This window comes from Hemibagrus wyckioides, linkage group LG09 (genome assembly GCF_019097595.1).
Source record: "Hemibagrus wyckioides isolate EC202008001 linkage group LG09, SWU_Hwy_1.0, whole genome shotgun sequence".
Lineage (NCBI taxonomy): Eukaryota > Metazoa > Chordata > Actinopteri > Siluriformes > Bagridae > Hemibagrus > Hemibagrus wyckioides.
In genome coordinates, this window is record NC_080718.1 from 22,269,264 (window position 1) to 22,284,356 (window position 15,093).

Here is a 15,093-nt window from a genome sequence, read left to right on the forward strand (position 1 = left end):
TTCTAAATTAGACCACTTGGACCACTCAAAATAAATTACCTTGAACGGAATTCATCACAAAACCATTATGCAAAGTTTAGGGCAACTTTATATATACAGTGTGTATATATAATATATATTTTATATATATATATATATATATATATATATAATATATATTTTATATATATATATATATATATATATATAAAAAAAAGGACTTTTATGTGCAAATGTGATGGGCTTGTTAGAGTTTTTTTCTTTTGCGGGTTTGTCAAATAAAAAAGAGATCAATAGGAAGTTTGGTTGTATATATTTTTAAAAAATATATATATATTCCAGATGCAGACCCTTTTTGCATTTGATGAGGAGGAGATGGAGATGAGGAATAAAGTGGTTGAAGATCTGAAAACAGCACTTCGCACTCAACCCATGAGGTAAGGAGCATCTCTGAAATGAAACTCCTCCCTGACACACATTCCATACGTTTGGACTGAAATGTTCGTGATGTGATCAGCGACTCTGGTGCTTTTATTGGTTAGTTCTGTATTTTATTGCTCCACGGCAAATATTCTCAACTCAGCTTTATTCTAAACTCAAACAAAACAAACATGCAATACTGATGCAGTTGCTTGAAGTTAAAGCCAAGGTAACCATCTGCGAGTTGACGAGAAAGTCTGATTAATATTAATCTATTAATCATCGTCCCTTGCTTTGTGAAGGGGCTCAGCGGTCAAGGTGCTGGGTCACTGATCAGAGGGTTGGGGTTCAAGCCTCCAAACTACCAAGATACTAATGTTGGGCCCTGGAGCAAGGCCCTTAACCCCAGGGGTGCCGCATGATGGCTATAGAAATATAGAAAGATTATGAAGTTTAAAATTAAGATGTTCTTTCGTCTGCTTCCTGTGAGGGGTTGCCACACCGGACCAACTGGTCCGCACAACAATTTGGCACAGGTTTTACACTAGATGCCCTTCCTGACGCAACCCTCCCATTTTTTATCTGGGCTTGGGACTGGCACTGCATCCAGTGGTTGGGGTTTGGGCATTGGCTGGGAATTGAACCCGGGCCTTCTGCATGGTAGGCGAGAAACCTACCACTGAGCCACTAATGCCCATTTGTAAAATTGCGTTACTATTTATCCTTAATGAGCAAGCCTGAGGTGACCATGGCAAGGAAAAAAAAACTCTGTGAGATGATATGAGGAAGAAACCTTGAGAGGAACCAGACTCAGAAGGGAACCCATCCTCATTTGGGTGACACTGGACTGTGAATGTTGATAATGTCCTTTCTACAACAGCAACCAAGAGTTGTTGAGGAACTAGCAGGTCAGTGTAGTTCATTATTGTCTTCGCATTAATTCCTTCCTGCTGAAAACTGACTAATGCCATGGTTAAGGTTTTGGGTTGTTGATTGGAAGGATTGGCGCTCAAACCCCAGCTCTTTCAAGCTGCCACTGTTGGGCCCTTGAGCAAGGCCCTTAACTCTCACTGCTCCAGGGGTGATGTATCATGGCTGACCCTGCTCTCTGACCCCAAACGTCTAAAGAAGAAAGAGTTTCCCCTGTAATGATATTCTATTCTAGAGAGATGTGTTGATGGGAGACCTGGATGGACTAAAGGATTAAAGCTCTTATGCATTACTCACTTTAAGAAGCATCTCACTGGTCCCACGATCATATACATGTTGATCCATGTCAATCAGCTGGATTTGTAACTTCAATAGGGTAAAATTTCACATATACGCTGAAACACCTACATCACACACAGTTGCTGATCCGATCCTGCAGGAACGCTGGGAATGCACATATGTAATCAGAAAAACATTCCTGGTTTAAGCTGAGAGACAGAAAGAGAGATCCAGGTTGATCTTTCCCGGATGAAAATCTGTCTGCAATTCAGATCCAACTAAAGAAACTTACACTCTGTCCTAAAATCGCCAAGAATCCTACAAACGAGCTGCAAAGTCTTAAGTGAAAAATGGAGGGATATTTCATCCGAAGGTCCTGCTTTACCTCAGGGTTTGGACCAGCTTTCTCTATCATATCTCTTTCATCAGAAGTCAGTAAGATATGAGCTTTATAGTGAGTTTTCTCAAGTCACTGCCTCTCACTTACCGTATACCGTGTGAGACCATCTGGCTCGTGTCTAGGGTTTTGCGGTCTGTCTTTCTGTCCTGCAATGGAAGGAGGTAACTTGTTTTTTTTTTTTTGTTTTTTTTTTTATGTCTGCACACCAGTGGCTGGGTTTGAAGCGCCGGAATATTAAAGCGAATAAAAACAGCATTGCCTGCAGAGGCAGGAAGTGTGCGAGTTCACGAACTGTTTCAAGAAAGACTCGCCTGGAATAGCCTGCAATTTGAAGGCAATCAAAATGTTATTGGCTTTTAATGTATGCTATTCTTGAATGGTTTATATTCCTTGAGAGCAGATGGGTGAATCTCCAACTCTGTCCACGCTATGTGTGTTTTTTGGAGATGACGTTGGAGAAGCGTTTAAGAAAATATGAGGGGTTGAAGACCAGTTTAGCAAAAGGCTGAGTGAATCTGATAAATATGAATGTTTTTTTTTTGGATTCGCCTCAAGCAAGCATTTATCAGATGCCATCCTTTCAGCTTTAGAAGATTTTTGATTTTTATAAATCCTAACATTCGCTCAAATTAGACAATGTAAGCTGCGCATAAGCCTTGAACTGCCTATTTAGTGCAATACGAAGCTGAAAACCATCAGCCTAACTTTCTTCACTGGAGGTCATTCATGAATAATAGATGATCCCAGGCTTATAAATGTATTAAAACTCTGAGTACATGTGATTGTTTGCAGCTTGTTTTCAGCTTTGGCTCGACGTTGTGAGAATTTCCGACTTAAGCGTTCTAGCAGAACCCGAGTCACTGTCCTCGGTAAAACAAAACTGACAGCTAGGAGTCAGACTCGATGCTCAATTCAAAAGATTTGTTAGTCAGCATAGACAGTCTGCCGCCAATCGTTCATAACACTGGCTGCATTGATCACACACACAAACAAGGCATTCGTTCTGGAGTATTGGCTCCGACATCGTTCTTGATCGTCCCTGTGTGTGCCATGAGCACAAGTGCTTGCAGATGTTCCCTTCCATAACGCTGACTGTAAATCCGTGTCATTCGAGGAACAGAGGATGTGCGTTATGAGGCTGTGCAGAGAGAGGGAGGGAGGAGGATGAGGATGAGGTCACATGGACATTACACACAGAAGATAAATGATTTGTTAAACGTACTGAGGTTTCACACTTAACGTCAGCGTCTGATGTTTTTATTGACTCCTTTATGGGGCTTTTCATGATAGGAAGGGAGTGTGTAGACTGTAATTAGTAAGACATGCAGAACAGGGTTAGACAGAGGTGGCCTGCTATAAGATGAGATGAAAGATCTAGTGTTTAAGTCTGATTTCTGCTGCTGCTGCTGCTGCTGAGAGCCATCTGACATGATCCTGTGACTCAGTAGAGAATATTAACAAAACAAACTCAAAATACCAAAATAACCAACAATAGTGAAGGGTTCTCTAGCTGTTCTCGCATCCCAAAGGTGTGGGTATTGGGGTGGGTGTGTGTGGGGGTGTGTGGGGGGGGGAGGTGTGTGTGTGTGTGGGGGGGGGGGTGTTTGTCTCAACGCACAGGCTCAACATTTAGTTCAGTCCTGTCCAAGAAAAGTGGCTCCTGAAGATAATAATTTTTCTTCTTTCTTTCTTTCTTTCTTTCTTTCTTTCTTTCTTTCTTTCTTTCTCTCTCTCTCTCTCTCTCTCTCTCTCTCTCTCTCTCTCTCTCTTTCTTTCTTTCTCTCTTTCTCTCTTTCTCTCTTTCTTTCTCTTTCTCTCTCTTTCTCTCTTTCTTTCTTTCTTTCTTTCTTTCTCCCTTCCTTCCTTCCTTCCTTCCTTCCTAAATTGCTACTGTAATTTAGTTCGTCACTGTTTACGCTGGATGTTAATACTATTCCCATGATGCGTCGTTACCTTAAGAGTTTTCCAACTGTGTTAATTGGATGAGCTGGAATGCGAAGCAGTGGCTGCCTGAGGAGACATGACTGAGGTGAGATTGAAGTGCACTTGTGTTGGAGAGAGAAATCTGTTGTGCATATGTCTCAATCAGACTAAATTGACTTCTCGTCTCTGTCTCGGTCTCTAATTACAGCTGTTCTTCCTTCCTCGTCATGTTCCACTCGTCATTATTTGTCAGCTCGGGCTAGCGCACACATTCAGAGTCAGAGTGCAGGTTTCTTCTAGATGTTCGGGTTGCTTTTCGGCTCCTTCACTCCTCCACTCCTCTGCCCCTCTGCTATAAGGATGACAGGCATTTCCTGGTTTGGTGTATAGAGCGACCACAACACAGGCTCCATGTCTACGGTGCGCTCCTGTCCTCCCTACACTCCATCTCTCTAAAGTAGACGAGGTCCTGAAATAGCCTGTAATGAAGCCTGGATCACTCAGCAGTGCATAATCATTTCTGATCTGTGGGAGGCAGCTTCGTTTATTGTGGTGACTCAGAGGGATAGACTTATTTGAGCTGGGGTCAAGGTGAAACCCCTGCTTAGATGTGAGTGAGTGAGGCTATTATTCTGTTTTCACAAAATCTGTGAAAGGAACTGAAAACTCTCCGATTGTTTGTGCTGTTGTCTCAAGCCCTGTTTCTAGTCTCTATGTTGATGCCTTCAGCTAAATAATTTACACAAACACATGTGAAAAGACTGAGTCAGCTGTGCATGATACTAACCAATCACAGGGTTTGTGAGCTCTCGTATAAGAAAGAGGGCAGAAAGCTCTCTCCTGTGAGTGTGTTCAGCTGCAGCATGAGCTCAAAAAAGCCATGGCTAGTTGGACTCGCATGTCTTGGAGATGTTGTCTGACTGGGAGAGTTAGCTAGTGCATGGGAAATCGTAAATGTCTGAACTTGATCCATTTTTGAATCTCTTGTGCTACAGTATTTCTTCAAGCACTTGGTTTGTTATATAGTCAATCTCTGTTTTTGATAGTGCTGTAACGGTATTTTGACCTCATGCCTTTTCCAGAGAAAAGGTGACTCGAGCTCGGTGGCTTCCTGTCCTTTCCACAGCTTACAAAAATAAATCCCGAGTTCTCGCTCTCAGCGTCTCGTTCAAATATTAGGCTTCAAAATATTGACGGAGTCGGCTCAGAGAAGGCTAAAAGGCTAGATAGATTGAACCTAGCAAACGTCTTTGTTTTCACATTTGTCGGATGCCTTCACGGAAACTCGACACTGCACCTTTGAAGATTTTGGACAGAGTTGTGTTTTTCTCCCGGTGCCGTGTGAATATAGTAGCTGAGCTCGCCGTGGTCCGAGGGGGAAAGGAGAAACGGGACGAGGCAGAGAGCGAGGTCAGCTTTGGCTTGCGGAAAGTGTGCTGTGAGGTGGCGTTTGCGTTGGCCGAGCTTTAAACGACGCTGCTACCACAGCTGTTTCTCCCACGCAGTCCTCTTCCAACCTGATTCAATAAGGAGTGTTTGGAGTGTGTGTGCTTTTATTGTTTTGTCATTTCTAGTTATCTCTGTACCTCAGCTGCTTGAATCTTACCTGCTCCTCGAGGATCCTTTAAATCTGCACTCAGGGGAGGCAGCTGTGTTAAATTCATCCGACTTGCCTAGTTAAAATTTGCATTTTATGCACATGTTCCATGTCATTGCACATGTTCTATCTAAACACGCTATATTCACTGGTGCCAAATGCCCCAGTGCCAAAGTTGCACCATGTGGCACACACACACCAGGCTAGGCCACCCGGGCTATTCCGCTGAATGATTTATAGTGTTTAATCCAGGCTTTTTTGTTCAGCAGGGTTACAGAAGGAGGATCAGATGGATTATTTTTATAGGTTATTTATGCAGAATTGTACTAGGATCATGTGACATTTTCCCCCTTGTGCTCCTGACACCTCTGGCGGCAAGTACCGCTACGCTGCCGTCTGCTCTTTCACTGTGGAGGGGGGGGGGCTTCTATGAGCTCATTCACATGGGAGTGTGGGAGGTTTTCAAGAATTGACTCACTGCAAGACGATGTGCTGTATTCGGCATTATTATAATAAGAATATTTCTCAGGAGAATCCAACTCTAGTCATATTAATCCACTCACACCTCTGTATATGCTTTAAAGAAGCCGTGGTCAATCCACCTAACCAACCCCACCCTTTCTGTCTAATCAATTGAAGCTGAATCAGCATGTTCCCACCACACACAGTGCCACACAATGTCAGGGCCAGAAATATTGAATCAAAAGCCTGTAATAAAGTTTCTCATTGCTATATTGTGAATCAGAGTTGTACCCTGATTCCCGTCATCCTGAACTACTACCTACTCAGATAAATCTTGTTATTTAATGCAGGTTTCCTGATCTCAGGCTGCTAAATTTAGCATAATTCTACTCATAGTATCATTCCAGAGTGCGCGAAAAGGAAGTTTAGCAGCGTAAAATAGTTAATCATGGCAGAACTACCTCTATTATGTGGTAGTATAATATTCTATAGTCTATATTTGTACCTGATAAGTGCTATAATAAAAAATGGGGGATGTGGTAGCTTAATGGTTAAGGTGTTGGATTACTGGATGTGAGTTTGTATCTAAGGTCCACCAAGCTGCCACTACTGGGCACCTGAGCAAGGCCCTTGACCGTCAGTTATATAAAAAATGAAATAAATTGTAAGTCACTCTGGATAAGGGTGCCTGACAAATCGCAGACATGTAAATGTAAAAAAAAAAAAATCTGCATTCAAATGTAAACCCGAAGTGGGCGTGGCCTAATCTGTGATTTTTTATTAATGACCGCTCCCTCAATCAGGCATGAAGGACAGAACCTCCAGCTCATGACTTTTTTTTTTGTTGCTTGCTGTAGGATCCCAGTCGTACAGGATGCCATGTGCACCTTCTTCCCTTTAAATATTCATCTGTAGTGAATAATACTTCCTTTTTATTCATATCTGTGTCCAGGTTACAGGTGTAACATGGAGTCTTGTGCATATACGTCATGATAAATAACAGCACTACGGTGAAATATAAACCTTTTTCGCAAAGTAAAACCCATTGAGAAGAACGCAATCCCACACACCCTGAGCGAGAAGATGAATGGAAGTTAGTTAATTCAGTGTTTTTATAGGATTTACATGATATTTTGGAGAGTTATTGGGAAGTCCAGATGGGCTTGGAATGCATTTTAATTTTCCCCATTAAAATAACGGGAAATAGCAACCCCCTATTTTTGTTCTGAAGTTATAAAGACATTTTTTCCAGAATTTATTAAGTCTCAATAGTGGGGTTGGATATATATGATTATTATAGGTCTAGAAACACTTTTAAACACTACAAACTACACTATAAAAATCCTTTTTTTTTTTTATTTTTATTGGAAACTAAATTCACAGTTTCAAGAAGGTGGCTGTTTTTTTAACCGGCTTACCCGTTCGACCCGACTTCATTATCCCAGGAGCAAGGCTTAAGTAGAGGCTTCTTTGGCACCCGCTGTGTCTGTCGGTGTCTTGGCTCGTATCGTGTATCGTGAGCTCTTTCTTTCTGTGTGGTGTTTGGGCGACGGAGGGAGTCTTGCGTCCTCAGAATTAAGCGTACAGAATCTGTTCCAGAATGTATGACTCTTGGCCGAGCGAGGCAGTCAGCACAGAGACGAATTTGTTCCACACTCGTGTTATTAATGATGGATATGAAATTGGAGGTAGGATAGGGAGAGCGATAGAGATCTTTCAGCCGAGGCATTCCTCAGCGTCGAACACGTCAGCATCAGAGCGAGCTCCTAGCTGAGCGTGTGTGTCAAAAATCTAATTTTTCATTTTCGTTAGCACAGAAGACTATTTATGGCTAACAAATGTGAGATCCGAACCCAAATGTCACTTGGTCCTCACAAGTAGTCCAGATGTTAGGGAGAGAAAGGCAGTGAGGGTTTGAACAGCTGCTGTTGTGAAGATCAATTCAGAGCCAGCCCCTTTAAATCCAGGTCATGTGAGATGTTTGAGATCTGAGCACTCGGGCTAGAGTTGATGTGGAAATAGGATAAGGGGCTAATCCAGACCGTCATGTTAGAAATTGAGTGTGTGGAGAAGGACATTGAGTGCAGGCCAGCTGTGATCTCATGCATGTTCTGCTCACACAGTTTTGGCCAGACAGCTGTGCTCTTCCAGGTGATCTGTGTTTGGTCTGGAAAGGTATGATCAAGGGGCATTGCTGGAAGCAGAGAGACTTCCTGTGTGTGAACACAGATGTGTACTGGAAAATTAATATCCAGTGTCAGTGAAGAGTTTGAGTCAACAATGAAGAGTTTGAGTCTACTTGGGTCATCTCAAAGTTTCTTCTTCATGTCAAGTCAGAAATCTTTTCATTGCCACCATCACCTCTGGCTTGCTCATTAGGGGTCTAGATATACATCTGGAAAAAGTGTTTTTATTTTTATTTTTTCCCCCTATTGTTAAATTGACATCTATAGCCAGGGGCCCAAGAGAGCAAAATTGTCAAAGATGTTTCTTTATTCCTTGGTGATCGGAGAAAGGCTAGCCAATCATGGAGCCCTGTGTACAAGTACGGAAGCCTGTGTATGTGGAAGAGGGCGGATAGCGCTTTCCTCTGCACTGAGCTGTGCTCTGATATTGATATTGTAATGGAAAAATGAAATGTTTTATAAAATAATGGAGGGGGTTGGGTTGGGGTGGCCGAGCCTTGCCAGAGTTGATATCATACCTCGTTTGTGTGTATAAACACAGGCCATTTGAGAGAGCTGCGATGGAGCAGCCATGTTAACAGTGTGATTGACTTTAATTAGCCTGACTAATGAGCACTGTCATTTTTGCTGCTATGATGAATGAGGGTTTAAAGAATTGTTTCATTCACACTGTCACGTTTCAGAGTTTGTTTACGGAACGAACAGTTGTAAGTGTGAGATTCTGTGGAAGGCATCTGGGTTACGAGCCTGCCAAGACAGCTGAGGGTCGTGGAGAACGGAGAAAGAAATGGCAGTTTAGCACAATGTTTTAAACCTTATTTGATTTTGTTGCTGGTAAAGTCGAAATCTTCTGGCATCAACACATCACTGGCTTCTCAGATAAAGCCTTCGATTGTGAAACTTATTGGACTTTGTCGTGATTGTTTGGCTTCTTTGATGTGTACAGGTTTGTGACTCGCTTCATCGAACTGGACGGCCTCACGTGTCTGCTGAACTTCCTGAAGAGCATGGACTTCGAGACGTCGGAGAGCCGCATCCACACTTCTATCATCGGCTGCATCAAAGCGCTGATGAACAACTCGCAGGGGCGAGCGCACGTGCTGGCCCACCCTCAGAGCATCAACACCATCTCACAGAGCCTGCGCCAGGACAACATCAAGACCAAGGTGGCCGTGCTGGAGATCCTGGGTGCTCTCTGCCTGGTACCTGACGGCCATAAGAAAGTCTTGCAGGCTATGGCACACTACCAGAAGTACGCCGCTGAGAGGACACGCTTCCAGGTAATTGGTTAGAATTGTATAGGTTCAAATTTAACCCCATTCTAAAAGAAAACTGCTCAATTGGTCCCACTATCTGTCATGGTACAAGGAAGGTATATACGTCAAGATTCTCATCTGTTCTGGCCCCTAGGTGGTCAAATGAACCTCCCCCTGGGGCAAGGTGGTAGCTCAGTGTTTAAGATGTTAGACTACTGATCGAGTTCAAATCCTGCCACTGCTGGGCCCCTGAGCAAGGCCCTTAACCCTTAACTGCTCAGTTGTATGAATGAGATAAATGTAAGTCGCTCTCTATAATGGCATCTGCCAAATGCCTTATTGTCAGTCCACAGATCAGATCTTGTTAAAAAAAAATGCCTTTGTGCGTTCATACAATATTTCTTGCTAAGTTTCTTTTAGACTGATTATATTCTTAGTCTGTGACCTTGTAAACCAGTATCAGGATGAATTCCTTGATAGAGACTTCAAAGCACTTCTGTAAGTCGCTCAGGGTAAGGGCGTCTCCCAAATGCCAGAAATGTAAATGAATCTAGTGCATACTGTTATGAATAAAGAAGCTCCCAGCTAGCAGTAATATCTACCTAATGTCTGGTTCACATCCAGACCACAGTCTGTTAGCTTGGCAAAGCTGATCGAACCGAGGACTCAGACATACTGCAGAAGAAGCGATCAACATGCACATGAAACCGGTTAAGGATTAGAAAAATGTTGCCATCATTCAGTCATGTTACTGGCTTCTCTGGACCTTTCCAAAGAAGAATTTTTCTGTAAAATTTTTTTTATTGAATACTGCGGATCTGGCACTTTGATTAAGTTCAGACACTGCTGAAAATAATCCACAGTCTACAGTAATACTACTGGTTCACACTCCTCTGGTAGAACTGCCTCGCCATATGACTACTGGACGTTGGCGAAGACCAACCATAGCGGCTTATTCTAATCCATAGCTGAGTTTTAGGTCGGGTGTAAGTCCACAAAGAGCTCACAAATAGTTTCATTACAAATTAGAAGCCATTGATTACTTTTCTTTAAGTCTCTAAAATGGCAAATTAGAAATTATTGACTAATGTACTATTTAATGTTGATAATACAAAAAAATGAGGCATATTGTTGAAAGATTAACTGCCTGGACTAAAAAAGGAGCTGAGCGTTAAATAGCTGAGTTTTTTCTGTCCCTTTTTAGGGCCATCTTGGCAGTTATAGTGTATCAAAATATACTTCGTATGTGTCTGTAATTTTAACTGTGGCAGACGCTGTGAAGAACAACAGCTACACACACTTCCAAAGGTCATGTTTTATGGACCTTAAATGTATGTAGAGCAATTTGTCATCGCTGTCTGTTTGTTCTGGTATTTTTGTCACGCTCAGCGACAAGTAATGTGAGACTGAAAAATTAGTGGGTAACGTGGCTCTCTGCCAGTGACCTACTGACTCTTCTAGACATACAGACAGTATGTCAGTTCAACACACAAGCAAATTAAAAGATAATAAATAGCTGTCTGCTGAAACGTAAGCAGTTAAAGGTAAACAGAAATGAAGTCTTCTGTTTAATGATCTAAAATAAGTTTTTTAACCCGGGTTGATATAAATAATTAATGACGACATGCTGTCAAACTTAATATGCGCCAAAGTATTTTGTAACTAAAACAAGGTAGCACAAATCTGACTGAAAATGGACATTGGAATGGAAAAAAAATTTTACTGTGTTTTGTTTCCTATGAACATCCATGGATGTCTTTTTATAATATTTAAGCTTTCAAATCAATAAACACACACAATGTGTGGCTTGAATCAAATTGTACCATCACTGCCTTCCAGACTCTTCTGCACGAGCTGGACAGGAGCACAGGCCGCTACAGGGATGAGGTCAACCTGAAGACCGCCATCATGTCCTTCATCAACGCTGTACTAAATGCAGGACCTGGAGAGGTCAGTTGATCAATAAACCTTCACGCTAATGTTTCAGCACCAGAACGTCAATAACTCATCACTATGTTTGTCAAAAACAGTACAGATTTTTCAGGTCTTGCTTTGCTTTGTATGCACAGGACAACCTCGAGTTCCGTCTTCACCTAAGGTACGAATTCTTAATGTTGGGGATCCAGCCAGTCATCGACAAGCTTAGAGGTCATGAGAACGCAACTCTCGACAGGTCAGAGACTCTTACTTGGATTTTTTTTTTTAAATAAAAGCATAAGTTACCAGAGAGATCATTCGGTTCACTCGCTGCCAATTTTTTCTGTTTCAGACATCTGGACTTTTTCGAGATGGTGCGGAATGAAGATGACTGCGAACTGGCCAAGCGCTTTGACATGGTAAGCTGCGTGAGCCAGCTCACCCAAAACTGACTGCACAGGCTGCACATGTCTACAGGCATTAAAAGTTTTATTCCGTTCTGATTTCTGCTCTAATTGGGGAAATGAATGGGGATTTCCTTGCAGACGCATGTGGATACGAAGAGCGCCGGCCAGATGTTTGAGCTGATTAAGAAGAAGCTGAGCCACACAGAAGCCTATCCTCATCTTCTATCTATTCTCCAGCACTGCATGCAGATGCCATGTGAGTGCTCATCAACTAAATCAGGCTTATTAACAGCCCAGGACTGACATTTACAGCCATTTACACTAATCAATCAATCAAATGTGACTGATTTTTTTTTGTATTTATTTCTTAATTGAACTCAGATTAATTTATTGTCAGTTAAACGGCTGCACATGCATACAAGAAATCCCCGACACCACTTGACAATTTTGTGCTTCCACGTTTATGGCAACATTTTTGGAAAGAACCACGTATGGGTGTAATGGCCAAATGTCCTCAAACTTTTCAAAATATGGTGCATCTGCTAATAGAACAAAATGCGCTTATTAATCTTATAATTGTTTTATCATAATCTAGATAAGATAGGACTTTATTAATCCCAAAGGAAATTCTTTGGCCAGAGACTGCTTCAGATAACAAGAAAAATAAATATAAATGAAAATAAATAAAAAATAATTTATATATACAATTGTATTCAGAAGTACAAAAAGTATTCAAAAGTATAAATGATATAAAAATAGATGAAAAATAAATGAAATGAAATATTCTATATATACAAAATGTATTCAAAGTAAGTAAGGAAACTAGAACATATTGTACATAATAAGATATGTGCACATGATATATTAACGTACACTGTATTTTTATTATGGGATTTTTGATGATTTCATGATTTATATTAGATATGTTAGATTATGTGTATTTATTTATCTTTTAACACCTATATGTATCTTAATGTTAACAGAATGACTGAACAAGATGGCGCTCATGTGGTATCTAAGAAATGAATCTAATAGATGCCTTGACTGGCTATATAAGCTCACATAAATAATTTGTGGACTTATTTGAGTTTATATATACAGAATCGAGTTGTCCTGTATCTCAGATGAAGCATATATAAGCATTTATCCTCCATGATTCATATCTGTCATGTAAAATGGAAGAAATGGCTAGTAGGCATTAATCATAACAACAGTGTCTTATTTATAGAGTAAAATTTCTCCGCTGGCCCGTGCTGTATCTTAAACACTGTGTATTTCTGTATTGCAGATAAACGTGGAGCAGGGAGTATACAGCAGTGGCAGCTCCTAGACCGAATCCTTCAACAAATTGTTTTGCAGGACGACAAAGGGGAAGACCCAGATGTTTCTCCTTTGGACAATTTCAACGTCAGGAACATAATTAGAATGTAAGCGCTGCATGTTTTGTGACTGTAACCTTGGAAAAATGTAAGGAGTCAGGAGTACAGCTTCAGTTCCAGTGCAGATCAAAGTGCAACCTGGCAGTGCATGGTGCTGCGGGAGGAGAAAGGGTTCAAGCTCGACTGAAGAGCACAGTAATGAGAGAAAAGAGCACTGGGTCAATGGATGTATGAGAGAGAGAGAGAGAGAGAGAGAGAGAGAGAGAGGATGATGCAAGTTAAAAATATATAGCGCCTGAAGTCTATAACTTTTGAGCTTTATTGAGTGCACTGGAAATACACACACACACACACACACACACAGACAGCACACACTTCAAGCTTTTCAGCTTTATTGAGAGCACTGAAAACACACACACACACACTTTGAGCTTTATCGAGAGCAATGAAAATACTTGAAAGAAATTTACAATGCTTCACAATCACCAGTCAGCATTAATTAACAAGACCAACAAAAGATATTGGGTGCTATTTCCCTTTCTGAGATCACACAACTCTTTCTCTCCACCTCATTTTGTTAGTCTTGGCTCGTTGTTTTTATTTTCTTCTGAAGTCCCTTCCTTCTCTCTCCCCGTCTCATTCTCTATCCTATCTGTTAAATTATAGTAGATCCCATTTCCTGCTGTCCTTCCTCTATCCAGACTTTGCATTGTCATTATTTTCCACTTCTCTCTGTCCATCTTTCTGTCATCCCTCTTTTACTTGTCTTTGCCCTTTCCATTCTCTGTGTATTCAGGCCAAATAGCCGGCATTCGCACACTTCCATTCTCCATCATCATTAGCGAAGGCAAGCCAAAGTCCGTGATTAATGTGTTTAGTCTCCAGTGTAAAGGCGAGATTGGAAAACGCTTTAGAGGAGAAGCTTGCCTGTACGTTCGGCTCTCTGCCAGCTCCTACTGAACGGTGTTTATTTAATTTTTACACTATAGTGCAGTTCTTTCCAGGACAAACATTAACAACAAAAACCCTTTTCACTAAAACGCCACTATAGAGCCGAGTGGAATCTTCTGCTCTCACTAATAGCATCATTTTTTTTTTTTAGCTGTAAAAATAGAGAATGCTTTTTTTGGTGTTGGCTGGAAAGCTTTTCACTTTACCTTTCGTGTTCAGCGGTTTGTTCAGATTTGGAAGGGCAGAAAACGAACATCAGTTTAAATCAGAACTAAATATTTAGATTAGATTAAATGAAATTAGATTAGATTCAATTAGATTAGATATAACTTTATTAGCATTGCACATGGGTACAAGGCAACAAAATGGCAGTTAGCATCTAACCAGAAGTGCAAAGCATAAACATTTGTGCAGATATACAGACAAATTATTTATATTTTATATATATATATATATATATATATATATATATATATATATATATATATATATATATATATATATATATATACATGAATATACAAGGATCAGGCTTAACATTATGGGCAAGCATAAGGATTTGAGCGAGTTTGACGAAGGGCCAAATTGTGATGGCTAGACGACTGGATCAGAGCATCTCCAAAACTGCAGCTCTTGTGGGGTGTTTCTGGTCTGCAGTAGTCAGTATGTATCAAAAATATCTTTTATGTCCTGTAAGTATCCTTAAAGGATCTGCTGCCAACATCTTGGTGCCAGATACCACAGCACACCTTCAGGGATCTAGTGGAGTCTATGCCTAGAAGGGTCAGGAGTGTTTTGGCAGCAAAAAGGGGAACAATATTAGGCGCGTGGTCATAATGTTATGCCTGATCGATGTGTGTGTAATGTGTGTGTGTGTGTGTGTGTGTGTGTGTGTGTATATCAGTGGAGGGTTAGTGAGGGTAGGAGGGTAAACAGAAGTCTCCTTGACACCTCTTTGCTTGTTAGCACAGAGGCAACACTCTCCATTATATACAGTATATCATCTT

General features: G+C 41.1%; 1 protein-coding gene across 7 annotated transcripts in view; it reads left to right on the forward strand.

Annotated features, from left to right (window-relative positions):
• daam2 (dishevelled associated activator of morphogenesis 2) overlaps nucleotides 1–15,093 on the forward strand; it is a 103,289-nt gene that overhangs the window by 61,829 nt on the left and 26,367 nt on the right. For all 7 annotated transcript variants that reach the window (XM_058399892.1, XM_058399890.1, XM_058399895.1 and 4 more), the window contains exons 5-11: nucleotides 322–416; nucleotides 9,123–9,456; nucleotides 11,272–11,382; nucleotides 11,502–11,605; nucleotides 11,702–11,768; nucleotides 11,895–12,012; nucleotides 13,045–13,183. In XM_058399892.1, coding sequence (XP_058255875.1) covers nucleotides 322–416; nucleotides 9,123–9,456; nucleotides 11,272–11,382; nucleotides 11,502–11,605; nucleotides 11,702–11,768; nucleotides 11,895–12,012; nucleotides 13,045–13,183 — 968 coding nt within the window. The remainder of the gene's footprint in view (nucleotides 1–321; nucleotides 417–9,122; nucleotides 9,457–11,271; nucleotides 11,383–11,501; nucleotides 11,606–11,701; nucleotides 11,769–11,894; nucleotides 12,013–13,044; nucleotides 13,184–15,093) is intronic.